Raw genomic sequence first — 24,606 nt, forward strand, 5'->3', positions numbered from 1 at the left:
CCTTAAACCGGACCAGTCATTGATTGGCCACTCCCACAGTTTCCGTACCACCTTTACCCCCAGCACATCTTGTAGGCAAGACAAGTCATAAGTAGAAGGTTTTGTGGCTGGGTTGGTGTCCTAGTCCCTCCGTCAGAAGTCTTGCCTGTTTATAGGAGATGGCCCATTCAGGCTCCACGTTCCCTACTGCTAAGAGTTTCAGCTTATGCAAGATACTCTTGTAAGCAAAGTGTGTTAAACACTGATAACCAAGGGTTTGCCAACAGAGAGGAAGAGCTCTCTCGTAACTAGGGGAACGGGAAGTCTCAGCGACAAGCTTATGAGAGAATGGCTGTCTCCAGGGCTCCAGCACACGACTCGGCCCGTCAGAGGATGGTCTGGCTGTTTCCACTTGTCTTCTGCCTCGGCACAGGTAAAAAATGTGTGTGGAAATGGATGAAGTCGCTGAGTGAGTTCCTTCTTTGGGCCGCCCTTCTCATCTTGATCAGGCTGACTGCCAGGTTCTCTGTTCAGAGACTTAGGAAGTTCACATTGTTCCTAGCCAACTACTTCCTTCCATCAGACTGCTTGGGGACTGATTTAGGGCGAACATTTCAGCTGGAGCTGAGAGGAAGGGAAGTGTTTTCTGAGGTATGGAAAATGAGTCTTTGTAAGTCAGGACTGTTCGTGACCAGCATGTTATGGTACAAAACTAAGTTTAAGGGGTAAAAAAAAAAAAATCTACAATTTAACTACTGTGACGCTGTGTAACTTCAGGGGGATTCATGATCTTTTCTGAGTTTTACTCTTCACACAAATATTGAAAACCCCTGCAATGTTTTCACACTGCAATTAGGAAGGGATTGACTGGGCCTGCGTCTCCTCCCTCCTACCTGTTACATGGATAGCAGGAAGGTTCACACTGTGTTTGAGAACTCAGAGGGTGTGCATCTGGACTGAAATGTAGTGTTCTAGGAGAGGAGATCAAGCAAAGGCTGCTAACACAGACCTAACCCCGAGGGAAATCATTGAAAAAAAAAAAAAGACGACTAGCATTTATTTTATTCCAGAAAATGGACTAGTTATTAAACATGCATTACGTTTAGATGTCTCATAACCTATTTGTGAATGTATTCTATTAATAGCTACAAGGAACTTAGACTAAGACAATTTAAATAACTTGCCAAAATCCTATTAGTCATCAGGAAAAAAATAAAAAATAAAAACGAATCACTTGACAGAAACTGTCGGTAACACACACATGGGAGCATGCACAGAGAAGTGAAGACACACTGCACAGACAGAACTAAGTAGACAAATCGACAACAGACATAAAAAGGAAGCAAGGTTCATTAAGGCATTTGATAACCATTCATTAGATGGCTACTGAATGCCTGACACGGTAGAAGTTTCAGGAACTAAGTCAGCGCAATTTCTGTTCTTGTGGATAAACTATAAACAAGTAAAATGCACCGGATAAATAATTTTGAAAAAAATAAGCAGAGGGGGGCGGGGAGGGAGAACATGATGTCACATCGTTGGTTGGACAGTCAAAGAGAGGGATAGAGTTGGGGGTGGAGGAGCAGCCACGGGAGGAAGGTCATTTCCTCTTTGGATCTATTTTATTTTACGTTATCAATACACTGGCCAAGAGGAAGTTTCCTGGAAGCAGGTGAAAACTGAGGCATTAGGCTGAGAACCGAGACTACCTCAAACTAGGAGGATGAGGGATTGAGGACAGAACTTTGGGAAATGCATAGAAGATGCAGAAAAAGATGAGAATTATTTAACTCCCGTCCATCCATGTTGCCACTTCTCAGCCCAATTCCAGCCAGCGACTTGAGGTTTTAACCTCACTTTTTTACCTCTATGTCAAGACCAATCAGACCCACCCCTCCCTCAGGACTTAGAAGTGATTTAATGGTTGGCTGGGGAGGGAAAGACATTTTCCTAGGTAGTGTGGCCACTTGTAAGATGTCCTTGCCTCTGTACATAGCCCTTTCCCCCATGCTCCTATGAACAACCCTAAGAACTCATTGGCTTATCAGAGAAAGAAAGAAAAAGAAAGAAAGAAAGAAAGGAAAGGAGGAAGGAAGGAAGGAACTGAAGGACTGGATTATAAAACTAGATAATTTCTGTGTGTTCCTCCTCCGCATCTCTGAGGGTTCTTCTTCTAACACCACTGTGAAATATCAGACTCAGCCACCATCTGCAGATGTGCATAGAAGAGGCCGACAGAGCCCAAGTAACAGTTCACTGCCACACAGCTGTGGGGGAGGGGTATGAAGAAAAGAACACGGTTTTGACTGCGTCTTCCTGAGATAGATGCAGGTGGCCAAAAACCCCTCAGTGGAGCGGAACTGTGGTTACCAGGGTGGAAAGTGGCGAGTCTGGTTCCAGGGTACAACTAAGGGGACACCAAAAATAGGAAAACCTCTCTGGACTGGGTGGTGAGGAAGAACTTTCTGGAATAGGTGAAATGATGTGAGAAATTAAGTAGGATTCTAATAAAGAAGCATGGGAGGGAGACGGACGTGTAGAAGGGGAGAGTTGGGAAGGATTGAGGAAAGACGAGACCACCCCAGCAAGTCTGTAGGCCAAAGAGATGCTCCCTGAGAAGAAGATGACTCACTCACTCACTACAAGTTTTCATGTAGGTGAGACACATCCTGATTCCATTTCACAGTCTCAGCTCAAAGATAAACCAAGTTGCAAAACGTTCATGTGCATGTACAGTGCTCATTTGTTCTGTGTGTTTACAAATGATGTGTGGCGGTGAGAGGTGGACATCCATTGTGTATCTTTCATGACTGCTTCTCTGCCTCTAGTCTTTTGAGACAGGACTCTCAGTGAACTTGAAGCTTGTTCGTTTGGCTGGGCTGACTGGCCAGTAAGCCCCTCGGAACCTCCTCCCTCCCCAGTGCTGAGATTAGAGCAATAGGTCGGTTCACTTGGCTGCTGGGATCTGAATCTAGATGGCCCTTTGCCATCACATCAGCCCCCTTCATTCCCTTTATCTCATTTCCTAACCCACCATGTGACATGACAGTTATACTCTTCAAGGCACAGCAGGCCCTCTTCCATTACCTGCACAAGATTAGGCCTAACAACATCCCGCCATGAAGGAAGGACCAGTCCTTCATGTCAAGACCAATCAGGCCTACCCCTCCCTCAGGACTTAGAAGTGATTAATGGTTGACTGGAAAGGGAGAGACATTTTCTTAGATAGTGTGGCCACTTGTAAGATGTCCTTGCCTCTGTACATATATCCCTTTCCCCCATGTTCCTATGAGCAACCCTAAGAAACTCATTGGCTTATCAGAAAAAGAAAGAAAGGGAGGAAGGAAGGAAGGAAGGAAGGAAGGAAGGAAGGAAGGAAGGAAGGAAAGGGAAGGAAAGAAGGAAGGAAGGAAGGAAGGAAGGAAGGAAGGAACTAACTGAAGGACTGGATTAACTCACGAAGGGGTCAAAAGAAAATAACTAAGGTAAATAAGATCAAATTACAAACATGTATGAAAATATATGAAAACCATTACTACATATAACTAATACATCCTAACAAAGACATTTTTCTGAAACTAGCCTGACTTCCAGGTACGTTGGTGCATGGCTTTAATCTCAGTTTAGGATGCTGAGGCCAACTGGGCTACGCAGCAAACCAGAATGGAAAACCCTACCTAGCAAAACAATGGCTGTAAATGAGATCAAGCCCCCTGGTGAAACTCAGCTGTTCCTCTGTGTCTTCTTTCTTCATAGGAATTTGTCAAACTCTAGTATACATAGCCTGAGGATTTTATTAGAATACAACTCAGAGAGGGGACGCTCTGGCTCTGCATTTCTAAGGAGCCCCGGGGTGATACTGCTCTTACCTATCTATCGATCCATGGGCCACACCTTGAGTAGCCAGGTTCTGAAGTGTAGTCACACTGAAACTGGTGCCAGAGAAAAATAGGAACTAAATTCTCTGGGTGAGTCTGAAGGAAACATACAGGTGCTCTGAGGCCCAGGGGAGAACCATGGCTGCGTGTTTAGATAAAGAAAAGGCACAGGGGCTGCCTCCGAAATCGCCCTCACTCCTGCGCTCTCCTCTTCTTAAGGATCCGAACGAGAGCCTCTGCAGCTGTGGTCCTGAGATTTTTTTGAGTCAGAGGTGTGAGCGGTTCTACTGCCAACCGATTGTGGTCTAAGGACTTCCTTTCCCCCCTGAGAACTGTTACCTTCTTTGTAAGAACCAACTCCACGTTCAGACGGTCATTTTACCTCATCAAAGGCAGACTGCTGTTTTACATCTTGTTATTATGCTCCAAGGCACGTGACTTTCCATCGCTCAGACTCCGTTCTGTCCCCACTGTGACCTCTAGCCTTACCAGCCTCAGGCCTCTCGGTTTTGATCCAGATCTAGACCAAGAGCTGCCTCTCCTCACACTACGACCTTTGTTCGTTTGCTCTTAAGACAGAATTCCCATAGCTTGTGCTCTGCGGCAGTCACGTCTACTGTTCTAAAATATCCATCACTCGAAAAAAGAAAGAAATCTTAGTCTGAAGATGTAGCGCCACGGGAAAGCTCTCGCTTCACATCCTGGGGATCGAGCCCAACAGAGAGAAGGGGAGAAAGCTGTATTCAGCTCCCCTTTTCCCACTTCTTCCTGTCCCCATCTCTCAGCCAACACCAATCTGCTTTCCGAGTCCGTGGATCAACTAAATGAAAGCATACGATGGCTGACCTGTTGTGTCTCATCTAACCGAGTGTTAAGGTTCTGCTGCTAAAATGCCATAACCTATCATCCTTTGATATGCTTTTTTTTAATATCTTAATGTAATAGAATGTACCTATTTTTTTCCACTGCTTTTGTTTTTGTAGCATATCTAAGAATTCATTCTCAAATTCAAAATCACTAGCATTGACCTCTATGGTTGTTTGCACTTCAAGTCTAGAGCGTTATGCACGTAAGCAAGTGCACTGCCCGTGAGCTCTAGCCCCAGCCCGCCACTGAGGTTTTTTTCTACAAGTTATACAGATTCAACTCTTACATTTAACTACTCTGACGTAGTTTGAGGTTGTTGTTTTGTTTTGTCCAGTCTGAGACTCACTTGTGTTCCTGGCTGGCCTGGGACTTGATAAATAGACCAGGCTGACCTGGAACTTACAGAAATTGGCCTGACTTTGCCTCCTTTCTAATGCTGGGACCAAAGGCATGCGCCACCGCACCCAGATGTAGTTTACGTTGGTGTGAGAGATAGGAACTTAGCTTCATCCCTTTGTATCTGCATATCCATTTGTTCAAGCATCTTTTTCCCCTTTTTTTAAATCTTCATTTATATATATATATATATATATATATATATATATATTCATTTCAGCAAAAGGATAGTGACTAATTCCTTGACATTTCACATTTGTAAATATTTAGCTGCCTAGAGTTTATTGCTTTATAACTGGAATTCTTGGTTTGGTGAAATGGACTTGAACGATTACTTAGCACCAGCCTTTTTTGGCTTAAAAACTAAAAATAAAAAAAAAATTAAAATTTGAAGCCAGGATCTTACCTGTAAGTGAGAGCATGTGGCATTTGCCTTCTTAGGTCTTGGTGATTTCACTCGGAAAAGTTTTAGTTCACACATTTTCCTGAAGTTTTTATAATTTCATTTTTCTTTACTATCCGAATAAAGCTCCCATCATGTGTGTGTGTGTGTGTGTGTGTGTGTGTGTGTGTGTGTGTGTGTGTGTATATGTATATATATATATATGGCATATCTATGGTCATCTAGGGTGGGTCCATCTCATAGCTACTGTGAACAGAGCATTGGTAAGCAGAGTTGCCTAGGCTCTCTGTGGGAGGATGTGGAACCCTTTGGGTACGTACCCAGGAATGGGACTGCTGGATGCTATGGCAGTTCTAGTTTTAATTTTTTGAGAAACTTCCCCTCCACAGTATGCCCGTTTACATTCCTACTAACAGCGGGCATGGCTTCCTCGCTCCCCACATCTTTACCAGAATTTGCAACCATTTGTATTCTTCATGTTGGTCATTCTGAGTAATCTGCGATGGAATCTCATTGTCCTCACAGGGGATGATAGTGAACACTTTTTTTCAAAAAAACTATTGATTAATAGTCTGTATTTCTTCTTTTGAAAATTCTATGTTTGCTTCAAAAGCCCATTTTTTATTAGGTTGTTTGGGTTTTGATGTTTACGTTTCTTTGTTTTTTGGTTTGGGGAGTTCTTTGCATTTTCTAGATATTAATCCTCTGTTAGGATACATAGCTGGTAAAGATTTTCTTCTGATATGAAAGCTGCCTTGACATTTGATTGAGAGACTGGTTTGTTATATAGAAACTTTTATTTTCCTTGAAAAGTCCCATACATCTTATACAGTGAACACTGATCATGTCCACTCTCCACTCTCTCTCTCCAATTCCCCATAGGACTCCCACGCCATTTACCTACCTCTCAGCTTCATGTCATTCCTCCCCCTCCCCCCCCTCTTTCTTTTTTTGCCACTAATGACCCTCTAAATCTAATTAGTGCTGTTCGTTGCAAATAAGTTAATGACTCCCTCTCCCTCACCAGCCATCAGCTCCCATCAGCCCCGCTGATAAGTGTGAAACTTTGACTGGCTTCCCTCATGCAGGAAACCATGGTTACTGTGAGCTGATGTATACAATACCCCTTTTGTGCCTACAAGTCAGTATATCACGGCTCCCATCCTCATCTGCTAGCTTTTGCGTTCTTTTCTCTCCCTCTTCTTTGAAGTTCCCTGGGCCTTGGATGGTAAGAAGCTGTTATAAATTACCCACTCGCAACTGAACCCCCAGAGTTATTTATGTCCGGTACTTTGCCCAGTTATGAGTCTCTACATTAACTACCTGCTGCAAAAGGACCAAAATTGAGAGCCGCACAAATCTCTAAACACAAATGTTTAGAACACAGTTTGACCGCATGAGCATTTAGCAAAACATCAATATTAGGTTCCCTCTTCCTTGCCCAGAGCCTATAATTTAAAGCATCAAAAGCTTTTGACCAGGTTTACAGTACAAAATCCTACCTGTGGAAAAGGCCTTACATCTCATTAGGAAGTAGTTGGTTACCCCCATAACTTTCATGCCACTATTGAACCAGAAGGCATATCTTACTAAAACGTCAGTGTTTTAACATCTAAGGTTCCGTACTGGGAAGGACCATTGCTATCTTTTCTCCCCTCACAGCTTGCATAGCACCTCCTGGCGCTATGTAAGTTAGCCAGCAGGAAGAGAGTGTCCTGGTAAGTTAGAGGTTGATCTCTCTATGTCTGATATCCAAAACGAGTGGAACCTTCAGCAAGAGGGTCTTACCATGTTGTTATGATGGGCAACCAAGAGCAATTGCAATAGCCTGTGTGTTTGAGGCTCCACTAGGGCCTCCCTGACCATATGGGATGTCCGTGTCTGGCACCGAGCTTTTTTTGGGGGGGGGGTATTGTGGTTTCTGTAACACAGCTGCCTGCTGAGTGTTGCCTAGTTGTGTTGGCTTGACCTTCTGCAAGTCTCTGTAGCTGGGGTGAGTTCATGAGTGAAGTCGTGGTGTAATCTGTAGAGAACAGCTTTTCCCAGAACCCCCTCCCCATTCTCTGTCTCTTATGTTCCTTCCACACCAGCTTCCCTGATGTTTCCTGGGCCTTGTGGGGTGGAAGTAGATGTCCTATTTAGGGATGGGCACTCAAGCATCACTTATTCTCACCCTTTGACTATTAGTCATTGCATTCACTCCTGCCCACAACAGAAGGAGCTTCTCTGACTAATGTTAGTGCTAATCTGTGAACCCCCGGGTATGTTATTCTTTTGGATATCATATAAGTGGAATTTGTTTACTTCTTTTCTAGATTGTTCTTCGTTGCTAGTGTAGACAAACACAAACTAGTTTTTGTTGGGGTTTATTTGTTTATTTGTTTGCTTGCTTGCTGGTTGAGATAGTCTTTCTCTACATAGCCCTGGCTATCCTGAAACTATATAGACCAGACTAGCCTTGAACTCACATAGATTCACTTGCCTTTGCCTTCCAAGTGCTGGGGTTAAAGGTAGACCAGGCTCAGGGCTTGCTTTTGGCCCTAAGTGCTGGGTTTAAAGGCATGAACCACCACACCCAGCCAAACTAGTTTTTGTGTGTGTGACCTGGCGACCTGCAACTTTGCTGAATTCACTTATTAGTTCTGTCTACTTTAGTGGGTTCTTTAGGAAGTTCTGTTTATATGACCATAACTTCTATGAGCAGGAATTGTTTGTTTGTTTGTTTGTTTGTTTGTTTGAATTGATATGGCTTTTGTTTTTTGTCTTGCCTAGTTGCTCTGGTTAGAACTTCTAGAACAACACTGAGTAGAAGAGGTGGACATGGGTATCATCTTCCAGCTTTAACTGAAAGCTGTTCGGTCTTGCATATAGTCTTAGGGTTTCTGCTGCTGTGATGCAACACCAAGACAAAAAGCAGGTTGGGGAGCTTACCCTTCTATATCACTGTTCATCATCAAAGGAAGCCAGGACAGGGACTCAAACACAACTGGAACCTCGAGGCAGGAGCTGATATAGAGGCCATAGAGAGGTGCTGCTTACTGGCTTGCTCAGCCTGCTTTCTTGTAGAACGCAGGACCACCAGCCCAGTGATGGCACCGCCTACAATGGGCTGGCCCTTCCCCTATCCATCACTAACTAAGAAAAATGCCCTATCACCCTGCCCATACCCCTATCTTATAGAGGCATTTTCTCAATTGAGGTTTTCTCTTCTCAGATGACTTCAGCTTGTGTCGTTGACATAAAACTAACCAGCACACATATGGAGAAGAATGGTAGCTGCAGGTTTTCATAAATGCCTTTTGTCAGGTTAAAGATGTTCCCTCTCATTCTTAGAGTCTCAAAGAGTATTGGGTTTTCTCAAATGCTTTTTCTATATCAAATGAGATCATGTGTCTTTTTTTCTTCATTTAGTTAATATCCATGTATTATCATATCAATATCAATTGGTTTCCGTGTTTAACTACTCTGACGTTTCTGAGATAGCTCCATTTAATCGTGATGTATAACCTTATAGTATGTGGTTTGGTTCCATTTGTTGGTGTTCTGTTGAGGGCTTTTCCACAAACATTAGGTCTAGCAGAAGTTCTGAACCTGTGGGTCATGACCATTGAAAACTAAATATTTCTGATGCTCTCTGGAACCTGCAGCCATAAATCTATTTTCACTGCTACTTCCTAACTGTAATTTTGCTGAGCAGTGTCTCAGTTCCTAAGACCTTCAGAAATATGTGTTTTTCGATAGTTGTGAGAATGAGCCAAGAATATCTTCCTTGAGGACTTGTCAGATCAATTCATCTTGTAACTTTGAGATCGAGTTGTATGAGGTGTCTAAATCTCTCCCTTCACCTCTATAACTCTCTAGTAGAAAAGACTCACTTCATTCAAAACTGACACCTCACTTGTGTTCCTGAGCCCTACTCTGGCTTCCTCCTCAGAAACAGCTCTATGTTTTAAACATTCTCTTTCCACCATATCTTTAAAGTCCTTCTCCATGCATTGTCCCCCTTTTCTGTAAATTTACTAAGGCCTTTTACCATCCTAATGACCGCCTCTCCTCCGTCCCACCTCCCCCTAAAAGGTCTGCTCTATGTTTATCTTCCTTTCTCTGTCAAATCACTTGATAAATCAGCTCCCACTTTCTGAACTAATTGTCTGGGAAGTAAAATGGCCCACTATGTCCTCTTTGGCTATGAACATACATGAGCCAGCCCTCTAAGTTAGAAACACCATGGTTTTCGTTTCTTCTGACTTTTCATTCTTTTTCAGAGCCATCGTATGCCTACCTTTGCCTTATCCTTCCTAAAACACTGTTTCCATATGCTTCTCTTCTTCTCCAAAGTATCTACCTTTACCAATACCTTACAAAGTCAATCCCCACTGCTCAAGTGACCCTTTTAAGACTTTCTACATTCTCATCTCAGTCTGCGTAGCTTTCATTGAATACCCTGGAGCAGCTTCTACAGAAATAAAAAGCTAAATCAGACACTCATGTCCTCAGAAACATGTCATCCGTTGGGTGGAACATAAAAAGTAGAAGTACAGTATTCTCTGACTTGATATCACCAGAGAATATCAGCACCTTCTCCATAGTCCAAGTGGTCCATACAGTCCCAAAGGGATGCTTTCTACATACCCTCTCCCATCACCACATAGCCTGCCATAGCCAGAACCACCACAAAACCTTTCCAATTCCTACTCTAATATGCTGGCTCTACTCCTCCACATTTACTTCCAGCAGAGCAATGGGATGCCCCAGAACATCAGTATCCATGCTAAAGGTGCTGGCCCACCATGATAAAAAAGCATCAGTGCCCAATCCAGGAAAAAAAATTCCGTGTTTCCTCTGGGTCAAGCCATGTCACCTGGTGGTCTTTTGAGCATATGCAGTCACTTCTGATCTTCGTGTACCACAAGCATGTTGGTTCAAATATGGTTTTGTTATTATCTTGTTTTAGACCTGCAGGAAACTGCTACTCCCTTATGTTCTTTCTGCCCAATGCACCCCTCTATCCTTAACACAAGCTCCCTTCTCCTTCCCCTGCACCAGTGGCAATCTACACAAATATAAGCAGAGGCAAATCAGCACTTTAACAGTCCCTCAAAGAGAAGGGACAGCTTACCCTGTGAAGATGAAGTGGGGGGGTACTTTTCAGACAGAAGTGACAGCGATGCAAAGAAAGCAGAATCGCCCAGGAAATTTACAAATGACTGAGCAATGGGAAAGTCCCGGTTATAATTCAAAAATCTTCCTATAATATCGCATCTTGTGACTTGCTCATTGATAACGGAACGGCCCTTGGTCCATCATTCTCTATTGATGCCTCCATAGAGCACATATATATCTCCATCGATTCAGTATTTATTGACCTGAAACTGCTGAGCAATAAGAACACGTGGGAGACAAGCAATGCAGAGGCAGACCTAATCCCAAGCCAGCGCCCCACCCACCACAGCACTCACTCACCTGTCAGGCTTCTCCATCCGAGACTGAACCAGCAAGTCAGACCTCTCTTATTCATACACGCAACATATGTATTCCCCAAATCCACACCAGAAGCAGACATATGAAGGAGGACCAAGAATATGGCCTGGGTGCCATGATTTCTACTTTTTTACCCATTCAATTAGCACAGAACTTTGTAAATAGTAGAATACATTTAAGCTTTTTGAATAAACTAATAATCCAAGCCTAATAATACATGCCCATAATTCTAGGTCTCAGGAGTCTAAGGCAGAAGATTGCCAGTTTGAGGCTAGCCTGGGCTACATATAAGACCTTGTCTCAAAACCACAACCACACACACACACACACACACACACACACACACACACACTAATAAATTTGATCTATAAAATTAAGAGAATTTAAAGGACTATGCTAGCCAGCATTGCAAGCATTCCTGGTGAGTCCTATGACCACTGAGAAATGAGCCCAGGGTCTTTATTCAGAGAAAGTGAACTTGAACATCCTGAAGACCTTCCACGAGGGGGACTACGATGTGTCCGCTCACTCACCATGAGATAATCTGAGGCTCACTTTGTGCCAGGCACTGTTCAAGGATGTTCACAGTAGTGATAAAAGAGATAAAAAAAAAATCCTTTCCTATGTGATGCTTCCACTTCTAGTAAAGAGAACAAAACAAAACAAAAACAGAACAAAACAAAAACAGAACAAAACAACAACAAACTCCCACAGATTTATAAAGCATGGCAATCGCCACAGAGAAAAATAAATCCAGCAGAGAGTGGGTTACAGGGACAGGTAAGGGTTGGTAGTGAGGAAAGAGTGGTCTCAGAAGACGTCGCTGAAAGAAACATTTGCATTGAAGGCATTATTCAGGCAAAGGAGTTGGTCACATGTTTGCCTGGAAAAAGTACATTCCAGGGAAGGACAGGGGCAGACACAGCCCAAGGGATACCTGAGTCGGAACAAACTGGATAGGACGGCAGTTGTAGGGATTATGCTGGAAGAGGAAACTAGCCAATCATCTTTGTCCTTTATGGGTCCAATGAATTGAGCTAATACCTGTGTATACACACAGAAAGATGAAGACAAAGAACACTGTTATCGATACCCTAATTTCCCCTTAGGTGCCTCTTACTGCCCCTCCTTCCTTTCCAAAGGTAACCATCCTCCTTGATTTCTGACAGTACTAATTTGTCTTGCTTGATTTTTAAATAAATGGAATGCTACTTGGGGACACCTTTTGGACTCAAGAGATTTTGCTTGTTAGGTTTTACTCACGTGACTCTGAGAGGAAAGAGGGGTCAAAATGACAAATAGCCACATGTCGAAAGGCTGATGGGAAAAGGGGATGTTCCATGGCAACACTGACATGCCTGGTAACCATATGGCAATTCAGGAAAGAGAGCAGAAGTGCAAGCTCATGGAAGAGCTGAGTAAGTGTCAGGAGGCCTGAGAGAGCAGTTCTGGGCCACCTCATAACCACACACACAACTGCAACTCTTCCTAGGAAAACAAGAGGCCCCAAGAAAGTTGAAGTCACAATCGTGGTGATTTGTTGACTAATAGTCAAATATCTCCACAGATCATACCGTGAGTAGCAAGAATAACCACAGCATGGTCAGTTAACCAAGTAAACAGAGCCCTAGAAAGTAGACTAACATGTGCTAAGAACTTGGCGTTGGCATTCAAGGAGCAGCCTCTTTAAGAGTTGTAACAGTGGGGCTGGAGAGATGGCTCAACTGCTAAGAGCTTGGGCTGCTCTCTCACAGGACTTAGGTTTGATTCCAGAACCAACATAGCAACTCACATCTGTCTTACTGTAACTCCAGTTCTGGGGGATCCAACTCCCTTTTCTGGCCTATGTAGGCACCAAGCATGTGGTACACAGACATACATGCAAGCAAAACACCTATACACATGTTCTTGAAACCTGAGTTTGAATCCTGGCTCTGCTAGTTTTAAGATGTCCAACCAAGGGAAGCTGGTTAACCTCTCTATAGCTCAGTCTCCTTATTCATAAACAGATACTGTTTTTATCTGTCTCACAGACTGTTATCACCATCAAATGAAATAACGCACGCAAAGAACTGTATTGCTGTAAATCCCTGTTACCAGCTCTCTGCATTGCACAAATGACTAGCTGTGACAATGCTACCATCAGCAAAACCTTGCAATTGTTCGAGTTTGTGTCAAGGGGTCAATATAGTTCATTATCCCTCACGGATTGTTGCCAAAAGATTTCAAAAGCTGAGGTCACCAAAGTATAACCAGCAAGGGTAGAAGGAGACTGTGAGATGGGATCATTCAACTAGATCAACTGCCTATTAGCCAAGTCTGCCAGATACTCTGCTTGAGGTAGAACCACTGGGAGTGTAATTGTCCACTGCAACATTTCTGAGCACCCCTCCCCACTTCTTTTTTCTTCAACACGTCTTCAGGCAGAATTAAGAGAAAGGATCTAGGAATAGAAGGGGATTGTCGGAGACAGCTCTTTAGCCCTCTCCTTCTGTGTTTACAGGGAGTGATGTTCCACAAAGCAGCTCAAACCCCCGACTCATGAATGGCATTCTAGGGGAGTCTATAGTTCTTCCTCTAGAGCTTCCTGCAGGGAAGACAGCCAGCGTCATCGTCTGGAGTCACAAAGAAGGATTGCAGGGCACTATAATGTTCATCATCCAACTAAAGGACCCCGAAAAGCCAAATATCATTAACGCTAATCGAGAGAAGGAGAAGAGACTGAATATCACCCAGTCCTACTCCTTGCAACTCAACAACCTTACAATGGCCGACACGGGGTCATACACTGCACAGATAACCACAGAGGACACTGAACCGACCATCTTCAGATATACTCTGAGGGTCTTTGGTAAGTTCAACTTTAAAAAAAAAAAATCCAAATCACATATTTCAATTGTGTGTACCTACAAGAGTGCGCTGTAGTCTAGTGCTAAAGATGGTGGCGTTTGGTGTCATAATGAAGTCTGGAAGTAAAGCACTTCCATAACATAGCACAGCTAAATAGCAACTGAGCTGGGTTTAAAACTAAGCCTTGTGGCTGTCTGCACCAATCACCTCACTTTCCCTCTCAGCCAGAAATGTACAGTTAGTGGAAGCAAAATGCTTAGTGACACTATTAACATTCACAGTTGGGTATCTAGCACATACTTGGCTCTGCCAGGTGATGTGCTCAATCCTGTCCCCAGAGCATAGCCTTCCTTAGTCACGGTCTCAGAGATGATAAGTGGTAGAACTTCCCATATAACTGATCTATCTCAGTTTACACAGAGACCCAGCAGCTGACTTAGCGGAGGTGTTGCCTTAGGAAGTGCTCTGCATAGGTGAGCCAATTTGACAGAGAAACAAATAGAAAACCTTTTCTATCAGGGTTACTTAATTTCTAATGGTATTTTCTCCAGGTGTCTTAAGGTGACCATTAACCAAAAAAAAAAAAAAAACAAAAAAAAAAAACAAAAAACTGCCTTTCTAACTGGAAGGATGATGCACATCTATAATAAACCCAGTATTTGGGAAGTTGAGGCAGGAGGATCAAGAGTTTGAGGCCAGCCTTGGCTACACTGACAGACCGTCTCAAATAAATAGGTCTGCCTCCCTAGTATTAAAGAATAAAAGTGTTTTCAACGTAAAAGTATAGAAACCATAATGAGATAATGGATTAATCTAAACCATGAAAAATCTAGCTACTGGAGATGTTCAACAATTCCGTGGAATATTTTACAGGAGACCCAAGCATTAAAATGGCTACCCAAGGACAGTGACATGGCTCAGGAGGTAAAGTGCTTGGTACCAAGCCTGAGATGCTGAAATAAATTTCAGGGCCCAGGTGGAAGGAGAGAACTGACTCCCACAAGTTATCCTCTGACCTCTATATACATATCCCACACTCATGCATATAGACACACACACACACACCACCACCACCACCACCACCATCACTACCACACCATACCACACCACAGCAAAACATACCCTATCAGAGAGAGAGAGGGGAGCGGTAAATAGTTAAATTAACTAAATGTAAGCTGGTCACAATGAGTCACCTTTAATCCCAGCACTCTGGAAGCAGAGGCAGGTGGATCTCTGTGAGTTCAAGACTAGATATAATCTACAAAGTAAATCCCAGGAGAGCTGGGGTTATGCATAGAGACCCTATCTCAAAAAAACAAAAACAAAAACAAATAAATACATATAATTACAGCATGCCGTGAGTGCTAAGAAGGCATGGAGCATCAGGGTGTCAAGGGACAGAACAGGAGAAATGGTGCTACAGACCAAAAGTTGGCCCTTGAGCAAGCTGCACAAGTGCTCTGTCACTGAATGTACACCAAGGAATGACTTTTTTAGAGGAATCGATCAGCAGAGGCCGCTATTGAAGACATAACGTTTGGGGCAAGCTCTGTTGGTATTAAGATATCTGGAGGGAGAGCAATTCAGAACAGGAAACAAAGCGCTTCTGCACTCAAAGAGCATCCCTCAAGAAGGCCAAACATCAGTTCTCAGCATCCATATAAAAATCTGGGAATAGTGACAAGCATCTGTAATCCTAGCAGCAGGGAGGAAGAGACAGGAAAAACACCTGGAGCTTGTTGACCAGCTCTTTGTAACCAACCGCTAAGTTCAGTGAGAGACCCTGTCTCAAAGACTAAGGTGAGGAGTAATAGAGGAAGACACCCAGCACCAATCTCTGACCTCCACATGCATGTGAGCATGTACCCATACCCTCATGCACTCATATAAACCCATCAAGAGAAAAGACAGGGTGGTGAAAGATGTTTTTCACAGGTCGATCAGCAAAACCATGGGTCCTTAACTAAGGTCTTTTCTCTTTATGTAGAACGACTAAGTAACTTAGAAATTGCCAACCATACTCTCCTGCTAGAGAATGGCACCTGCCAGATGTACCTGGCCTGCACTGTGAAAAATTCAAATCAGACTGTCTCATTCGAGTGGCAAACCACGGGAAACATCTCTTTAAGGGAACCAAATGTCACTATCTCTTGGGACCCGAGGAATTCCAGCAACCAGACTTACATCTGCAGAGCCGAGAATGCGGTCAGCAATTTGTCGGTCTCTGTCTCTACCCAGAGTCTCTGCAAAGGTAACACCAGCCTTGGGTCTTCCTGGGAGCCTCAAGCAGCCGGATAGTGTTAGAGCCTGGATTCACAGCCTACCTGACAAAGCAGAGAGGAAGGGGCCCACGCACTAAAACTCTCTGCCTCTGTTGATCTTCTTCCTGTTTCCCTCCCCAAGTCCTCTTGCAAGAGCAAAACCTCAGGAGTCAAGATGGCTTTCTCCCATCCCAGCTAGGCGCTACCTGTCCTGCCTCTCAAAAAACCTGGCAGACCCCCTGACTAGGAGTAGAAATGACCATACCCAGCCACTATAGGCAGCCCAGAGGAGACTGGAGAGATGTTGTAAAATGAACTCAAAGAAGCCTTCATCTTATGTACCCTAAGAAGTTCCACTTTCTTTTGTTTTTTTTTTAATTCTTCTTTTCAGATTTAACTAATCAACCCTGGACTAAAGCACAGCTTACAGCTATAATTTCAATACCCATGGTTGTAATTATTCCAGTCTGTGTGTGCGGGTGCATATATCTTTGGAAGAGAAGAAGAGGTAAGCTTTCCTCCCGCTTTCTTCTGTCTTCTCTAAGGCAGTGGGGTTTAGACTCTGGGGTCTCTGGTTGCCAAGGGTCAAGGGAGGAGAGATACAACCTCTGACTAAATTAGTCCACTGGGATGATCCCCAGCCTATGGTCAGGCATCTGTTAAATTGCTAGGGAGTTGTCCTACTGAGAAAAGCAATAGCCAGTCTTGGGATGCACTCGTTCACCTGCCTTGCCTTTGGGACCTGTTGCCTGCATCAGGAAAGCTGCCTGGTGGAGAAGGACGGAGGAAATACTCTCTCACTGAACTCACGCCTTCTACCTTTCTGCTTTCACCCGCCAGGTTCTCTTCCTCTGACTCGCCAACATCCAGGTGAGCATGCAGCCTTTTAACAAAACGTAAAGCAGACAGGGTGAGGTAAATAAAAGAACAGGGCCTAGCCAGAGGAATCGACAAGGAGAGAGGAGCAAAATCAGAACGTGACTACTCGGCTGGACCCTGTGGTGTCAGGAAGACTGGCTTATAACCAGGAGACCTATAACATTCCTCCCAAGCGTGTGAAGGGCATCAGATTTTCCTATAGCAAGGTCAAGATTGCTAACTTCTTTTCTGATGGAGAACATAAGTCCCAGCGATAGGAATCCATGGACCATCCATTCTCTGTCACTTTGAGCATGAAATACCCAAAACCAGGCTCTGTGACTATACCACTGAGATTCAATCAAGGTTGAGACAGCGGGAAGACACTGTGAGAGAGATGTGGATACAGACTCACTTTCTGAGTCTCATCCCATGGGTGATAGTTTCAAGATGTCATTGTGGAAAAGAGGGCACAAGGTCAGGGGTCAGAAAACCTGCATTCCAGCTCCTATCCCTTGGCTTCCTAAGCAACTTTGTACAAGTCCACCAATGACCCTTAAGCCCGAAATTCCTCATCTCTAAAATTGTCAAATCTGTCAGACGGGGCTGTGAAAACAGTCTCCAGAGATCTTACAGACTGTGGTATTTAGTCTTTCAAGTGTGTTGACATGAGGGGGTCACTGAGCCTCTGAATCTTAAGAATACCACCCACATCCTCACCCAAGAAATGAGGTTAGAAATAAAATGTATGGTAGTTCTTGTTTAGCACTGAACTACAAAGATTGGAAGGTGGAGAGAGAGTCCTTAAGGGGGGGGGGGCAAGCTTGAAACAACTGCTTGGGGAGGGGATGGGTGGGTGCTCTAGAGACCAGCAACACCCAGGATCCTGTGCAGAGTTGCCCCAGAGTGCTCGCTTCGGCAGCACATATACTACAAGAATACCCTTGGCAGGGAAGAGAGAGGCAAAGATTAAAACAGAGACTGAAGGAACACCCATTCAGAGCCTGCCCCACAGGTGGCCCATACATATACAGCCACCCAATTAGACAAGATGGATGAAGCAAAGAAGTGTAGACCGACAGGAGCCGGATGTAGATCGCTCCTGAGAGACACAGCCAGAATACAGCAAATACAGAGGCGAATGCCAGCAGCAAACCACTGGACTGAGAATAGGACCCCGTTGAAGGAATCAGAGAAAGAACTGGAAGAGCTTGAAGGGGCTCGAGACCCCATATGTACAACAATGCCAAGCAACCAGAGCTTCCAGGGACTAAGCCACTACCTAAAGACTATACATGGACTGACCCTGGACTCTGACCTCATAGGTAGAAATGAATATCCTAGTAAGAGCACCAGTGGAAGGGGAAGCCCTGGGTCCTGCTAAGACTGAACCCCCAATGAACTAGACTGTTGGGGGAGGACGGCAATGGGGGGAGGGTGGGGAGGGGAACACCCATAAGGAAGGGGAGGGGGAGGGGGATGTTTGCCCGGAAACCGGGAAAGGGAATAACACTCGAAATGTATATAAGAAATACTCAAGTTAATAAAAAAAAATTTCAGAGTTGCCCCAGAGTCCTACCACTGACAGCTGTACCTTTTGTGTGTGTCTGTGTTAACCATAGATTCCTCCCAGAGCTCAGATACTCCAGGCTCTCCTGGGAACACAGTGTATGCACAAGTCAGTCACCCGATGCAGGTAAGTCCTCTTAGCTCTGTTTACCATCAACGTCGTCGTTACTGGGGTTCCTCCAAAACATGTCATCATAATCATCAGCCTTTGTTATTAGAGAAGGCAAGCGCAGGGCTGACCACCCAGTGTCTAAGGCAATGCTTACTCTCACTCTTCCCAGTGTTCTCTACCTGCTTAATACACCAGAAGGTCTTTGTGCTTCAGGGTAGCCCTAACCTGCCTGGAAATACAAATTAGAGCCTCTCCTTTTCCCTTGCCACACTTGACTGGATCAGAGCAGATGATAAATGAGGAAGAGGTGACATCAGGAAGTGGGGTTCCCTGAGAGCTTAGAGTAGTGTCTCAAGAGAGAAGGGGGCCAAGTACACAACCCCTCCACCATAAAAGGAATGAACTACAAAAGAGAACTCCCACATAGTAGGATGGCCTTGGTCAAGCACCAGGGTCCCCACTAGCCTATTGTGGGGGCACTTTCTAAATAACTAGATAGCCTGGGGAGCCAGTTCTCAAGTCTTCTAAAAAAAAAATAAACCAAAAGAAGTTGACATTCTTGAAATCATGGAAGCAAAGCAAGAGCCCAGCTAGAAGTCTTGGATTGCCCAGCCAACACCTGTGGCCCAGTCGGCACAGGCTGTGTGGATAAGTTCCTAAAGGGCATTCACACTTTTTGCCCATTTACTGTTTCCAACTCCTGCTGGGAGCATGCTCACCCGCACTCCAAAACCGCGGTCACCAGCCCATTCATCAGCTTCTGGAGTCTAAATTATTCTCTACATAGTCCTTCATTCATTTTAAGTATCAAAATGTATATACAGGTTCATCTAGGACCGGGGGATGTCTGTTGTTACTACTACTTTGTGTATCCAGAGAGCCATTCATTTTTGTCTTGTTTTGTTTTTCTTTCCTTTTATTCATTCATTTACTTATTTTTCATTCATTCATTTCTTTTACATCCCAATCACAGCTTCCCCTCCCTCCTCTCCGCTCAGTCCCACCCTCTCACTTTCAGCCCCCATCCCCAGCCCCCCTCTCCCTTTCTGTCAGAGAAGGGGGCGGGGCTCCCACAGATGTCATCACACCTTGGCATATCAAGTTGCAGTCAGACTAAGCAGCATCTTCTCCTATTGAGGGTGGACACCGCAGCCCAGTTAGGGGGAAAGGATCAAAGGCAGGCAACAGAGTCAGAGATTGCCCCTGTTCCTGCAGTTTAGGGGCCCCACATTGAAGGCCAAGCTGCACATCTGTTACATATGTGTATGAAGCCCAGGTCTTGGATGCATGTTCTCTGGTTGGTGGTTCAGGAGAGCCATTCTTAAAACTGGGAGTTCTTGTACTTCTGACTCCTCACTTATGACATGGTGACTAGGCCATTAGAATAACGGGTAACACTGTACAAAGCTTAAGTCCAAGTGGATCAAGGACCTCCACATCAAACCAGACACACTCAAACTAATAGAAGAAAAACTAGGGAAGCATCTGGAACACATGGGCACTGGAAAAAATTTCCTGAACAAAACACCAATGGCTTATGCTCTAAGATCAAGAATCGACAAATGGGATCTCATAAAACTACAAAGCTTCTGTAAGGCAAAGGACACTGTGGTTAGGACAAAACGGCAACCAACAGATTGGGAAAAGATCTTTGCCAATCCTACAACAGATAGAGGCCTTATATCCAAAATATACAAAGAACTCAAGAAGTTAGACCGAGGGAGACAAATAACCCTATTAAAAAATGGGGTTCAGAGCTAAACAAAGAATTCACAGCTGAGGAATGCGAATGGCTGAGAAACACCTAAAGAAATGTTCAACATCTTTAGTCATCAGGGAAATGCAAATCAAAACAACCCTGAGATTTCACCTCACACCAGTGAGAATGGCTAAGATCAAAAACTCAGTTGACAGCAAATGCTGGCAAGGATGCGGAGAAAGAGGAACACTCCTCCATTGTTGGTGGGGTTGCAGACTGGTACAACCATTCTGGAAATCAGTCTGGAGGATCCTCAGAAAATTGGACATTGAACTACCTGAGGATCCAGCTATACCTCTCTTGGGCATATACACACAAGATACCCACTATGTTCATCGCAGCCTTATTTATAATAGCCAGAAGCTGGAAAGAACCCAGATGCCCTTCAACAGAGGAATGGATACAGAAAATGTGGTACATCTACACAATGGAATATTACTCAGCTATCAAAAATAACGACTTTATGAAATTCGTAGGCAAATGGTTGGAACTGGAAAATATCATCCTGAGTGAGCTAACCCAATCACAGAAAGACACACATGGTATGCACTCATTGATAAGTGGCTATTAGCCCAAATGCTTGAATTACCCTAGATGCCTAGAACAAATGAAACTCAAGACGGATGATCAGAATGGGAATGCTTCACTCCTTCTTTAAAAGGGGAACAAGAATACCCTTGGCAGGGAAGAGAGAGGCAAAGATTAAAACAGAGACTGAAGGAACACCCATTCAGAGCCTGCCCCACATGTGGCCCATACATAATACAGCCACCCAATTAGACAAGATGGATGAAGCAAAGAAGTGCAGACCGACAGGAGCCGGATGTAGATCGCTCCTGAGAGACACAGCCAGAATACAGCAAATACAGAGGCGAATGCCAGCAGCAAACCACTGAACTGAGAACGGGACCCCGTTGAAGGATTCAGAGAAAGAACTGGAAGAGCTTGAAGGGGCTTTAGACCCCATATGTACAACAATGCCAAGCAACCAGAGCTTCCAGGGACTAAGCCACTACCTAAAGACTATACATGGACTGACCTTGGACTCTGACCTCATAGGTAGCAATGAATATCCTAGTAAGAGCACCAGTGGAAGGGGAAGCCCTGGGTCCTGCTAAGACTGAACCCCCAGTGAACTAGACTGTTGGGGGGAGGGCGGCAATGGGGGGAGGGTGGGGAGGGGAACACCCATAAGGAAGGGGAGGGGGGAGGGGGATGTTTGCCCGGAAACCAGGAAAGGGAATAACACTCGAAATGTATATAAGAAATACTCAAGTTAATAAAAAAAAAAAAAAAAGAATAATGGGTAACAGAGCAGGCAAAGTGAATGGCTCAGGTTATAGCTAGTGAAGTCTAAGACAAAAGACCAGATGGAATCAATATCTACCTGGCCCGGAAGTTCTTAAAGATAGAGAATCGAGCTTAGAGTCAGATGCAAGGCAGGGGTGTTTTTATCCCTCAACATGACTTCGCCTTTCTGTTGTTCTCTGGCTGGGACCTTTATGTTGCTGGGATGTTGATATTCTCTTTAGCTTGCTTTTCTGTTTCCTGGAAAATGTTGCTAAGACATCACAGGTTTGAACTGGTAGAGTTTGGTCCCCCAGTTCCCCTTTAAATGCCACGGTTTTTTTTTCCTTTTTGTCACACTGCCTTTCCCCAAAATAACTGCAAGCATATGACTCTTTTGTTTGTTTACAGGAAATGAAAATCCAAAATCCTATAAAAAATGACTCCATGACAATTTACTCCATAGTTAATCATTCCAGAGAGGTAACCATGACTGCTTTATCTTCTTTTGTTTTGTATGTCTGTTTATATGTGTGTAATGTATGTGTGTGGATGGGATAATTTCCCATTCTGCTTACTCCCACAGAAGAATGCCCTATCACTAAACCTGAAGCTAACTAAGCCTGTGGCCAGAAAGCCCAAAAATTCCTCCTGTGTTGGGCCCCTGAAGTGCTGGCATTACAAGCATATGCAAGCTTTTTACAAGGAGACTGGGGATTTGCACTCTTATCCACTGAGCCATCTTGCCAGCCATTGTGTTCTTGTAGTTTTACTCCTCTCCCAAGTCTATTATCCTGCAAGAAAAATAAAAGGTCCATTTTACAGATATCTAAATACCACTAGAAAAAAGAAACTCTTAGAACATTAAAAAGTTATCTTGGGGCCGGTGAGATGACTCAGTGGGTAAAAGGCAGTTTTCAACAAGCCTGATAATCTGAGTTCAATCCCCAGGACCTACAGTATAGGAGAGAACCAGCTCCCACAAGTTGTTCCCTGTGACAGAAGCATGCAAACACACACACACACACACACACACACACACACACACACACACTAAATAAATAAATAAATAAATAAATAAATAAATAAATAAATAAATAAATAGAGTGATAATATCTTAACTTACCTTGTATTGGGATCACCTATTATAACTAACCTACTTATTTTTTAATGTAAACCTGCCTCGTGCCTTCAATAGCTCTACCATCTAACCATCGGGGCTTACGTGTCCTCTTTGCAGCCATGGAGGGAAAGGGATGGCTCTGATCTCTATTAATCTATTTCATTTTCTCTCCTCATAAAATAAGCCCGTTTCTCCTAGGCTGAATACTCTTAAGGACATCAAGTAAGTTGGTGAAAGACTTTAAAGAAAGCCAAGCAGAACACACCTCCTGATCCCCTGGAAGAGCACAGAAAAGAAGCCTGCTTTGCAACCGGCAATGGGATCCAGATACCCAGGGTGATCACTTCAGACTCGATCCTCCATACACATGTCAGACGCTTCAGGAGTGGCAGGATCTGTAGAGACATAACCCCAAAACTGCTTTCCAATCAAATCCAGGACAAATCCTGCTTTGGATAACATACCCACGTGCTGCTTCCTCTCTGATAACTGAGCGATCAGACTTTCGATGGACAGATCATGATTCAGCAAGGAATTGTTTCTCCTCTAGAAGGCAGCAGGATGCGATTGGCTTGTAGAAAGAGCATGGTGTTTGGCTAAATGTGTAGCATCTGGCATTGGATGGGCCCACACACATGCCCTGACAAATCATTTACTTAGACAGGCCTCCTGGAGTAATTCCTACGTTCTTGGACTTTTAATCTCATAGCCAAGAGTAAGAGGAGGATAGCGATACACCGGTTCCACTGCTCACACCAGGAATCTAAGCCATACCTGACTACGGTTTAATCACCAAGCACTTGAGACTCTACCTCCAAAATATATTAAACCTATCTCTCTCTTTTCAACCTGTAGGCCACCATGCTATCTCCATTCCTCCCATCTGGAACCCGGGGTACTCCAATCACCTCTAAACATTTCTTCTAATTTTGCTCTTGTCTCCCCACAACCCATGGTCTAAAAGACCAGCACAATGCTCTTTCTGTTGACTTCCCATACCCTTGCAGACTCCTCATGACACCCATTGTGAAAGCCAGCGTCCGTGGCCCTGGATGGTCTGGCACATCCCCAGACTCTGTGAACTTCATTCTCCCCATTCTCTGACCTCTGTGACCTCTTTGTTCCTCCATCAGAGAAGAAAGTTCTTCATATTACAGCCACTTACATCTCCCTCAAGGTCCTCCTTCTGCTTGTTGGGTTCCTCCTGCTCTTTAAGCCTCGGCTTCCATAAAAGATCTTCCCAGTACACTCTACCTAAAGTGGGCTTCCTTATTCGTCTCTTAAACTTTCCATATTGTTTACTGCATGTCATTGAATATTTATTTTTAATGTCTGTTCCCGTGGGATCAGAGACAATAATTATTTTATTGTTGTAATCATTAGTACGTAGAACATTGCAAGTATTCAAACAATGCTTTTAATAAATAAATGTATACATGATGAATTGGTGTGGGAATTAAATGAGACAATACGATTGTCTCTGCAACTGTGGGTCTATTGTGTGTTCTATCAACTGCAAACTGAAATGTTTGAGAAAAAATTGTATCTATACTAAGTATATACATACATTTTTCTTATTATTCCCTTGAGATAGACACAGGTTCAATACTACACATACACCCCTCCCATTTTTTAGGAGGAATTGACATCTAGGGATAGCCTAGAACCATCTTCCAGAAACAAGAGATAACTGTAAACCTGAACCCCTTAGCCTAGTGCCTAACACATTAAGAAAGCTCAAGAAATGCACTAGTATTGCCTGGTGCCATGTGGCAGGGCACTC

The 24,606-nt window shown here is 44.0% G+C and overlaps 1 protein-coding gene across 1 annotated transcript; it reads left to right on the forward strand.

The window, feature by feature from the left end:
• Positions 1-303: 303 nt before the first annotated feature.
• On the forward strand, positions 304-24,183 carry Slamf6 (SLAM family member 6). Its single transcript, XM_032915201.1, has 8 exons — positions 304-412; positions 13,508-13,855; positions 15,842-16,105; positions 16,507-16,623; positions 16,956-16,985; positions 18,596-18,669; positions 22,112-22,183; positions 23,008-24,183. Exons 1-8 carry the CDS (start codon positions 328-330, stop codon positions 23,047-23,049), a joined length of 1,032 nt encoding a protein of 343 aa, XP_032771092.1. The 5' UTR covers positions 304-327; the 3' UTR covers positions 23,050-24,183.
• Positions 24,184-24,606: the final 423 nt, after the last annotated feature.

This window comes from Rattus rattus, chromosome 10 (genome assembly GCF_011064425.1).
Source record: "Rattus rattus isolate New Zealand chromosome 10, Rrattus_CSIRO_v1, whole genome shotgun sequence".
NCBI classification, from domain to species: Eukaryota; Metazoa; Chordata; class Mammalia; order Rodentia; family Muridae; genus Rattus; species Rattus rattus.

What these genes read in the sequence shown, in the direction of transcription:
- Slamf6 (XM_032915201.1), top strand. Translation starts at nt 328, where the DNA reads ATGGCTGTCTCCAGGGCTCCAGCACACGACTCGGCCCGTCAGAGGATG. An exon ending in ATATACTCTGAGGGTCTTTG is followed by an intron (nt 13,856 to 15,841) that starts GTAAGTTCAACT and finishes CTCTTTATGTAG; the next exon opens with AACGACTAAGTAACTTAGAA. An exon ending in AAGTCAGTCACCCGATGCAG is followed by an intron (nt 18,670 to 22,111) that starts GTAAGTCCTCTT and finishes GTTTGTTTACAG; the next exon opens with GAAATGAAAATCCAAAATCC.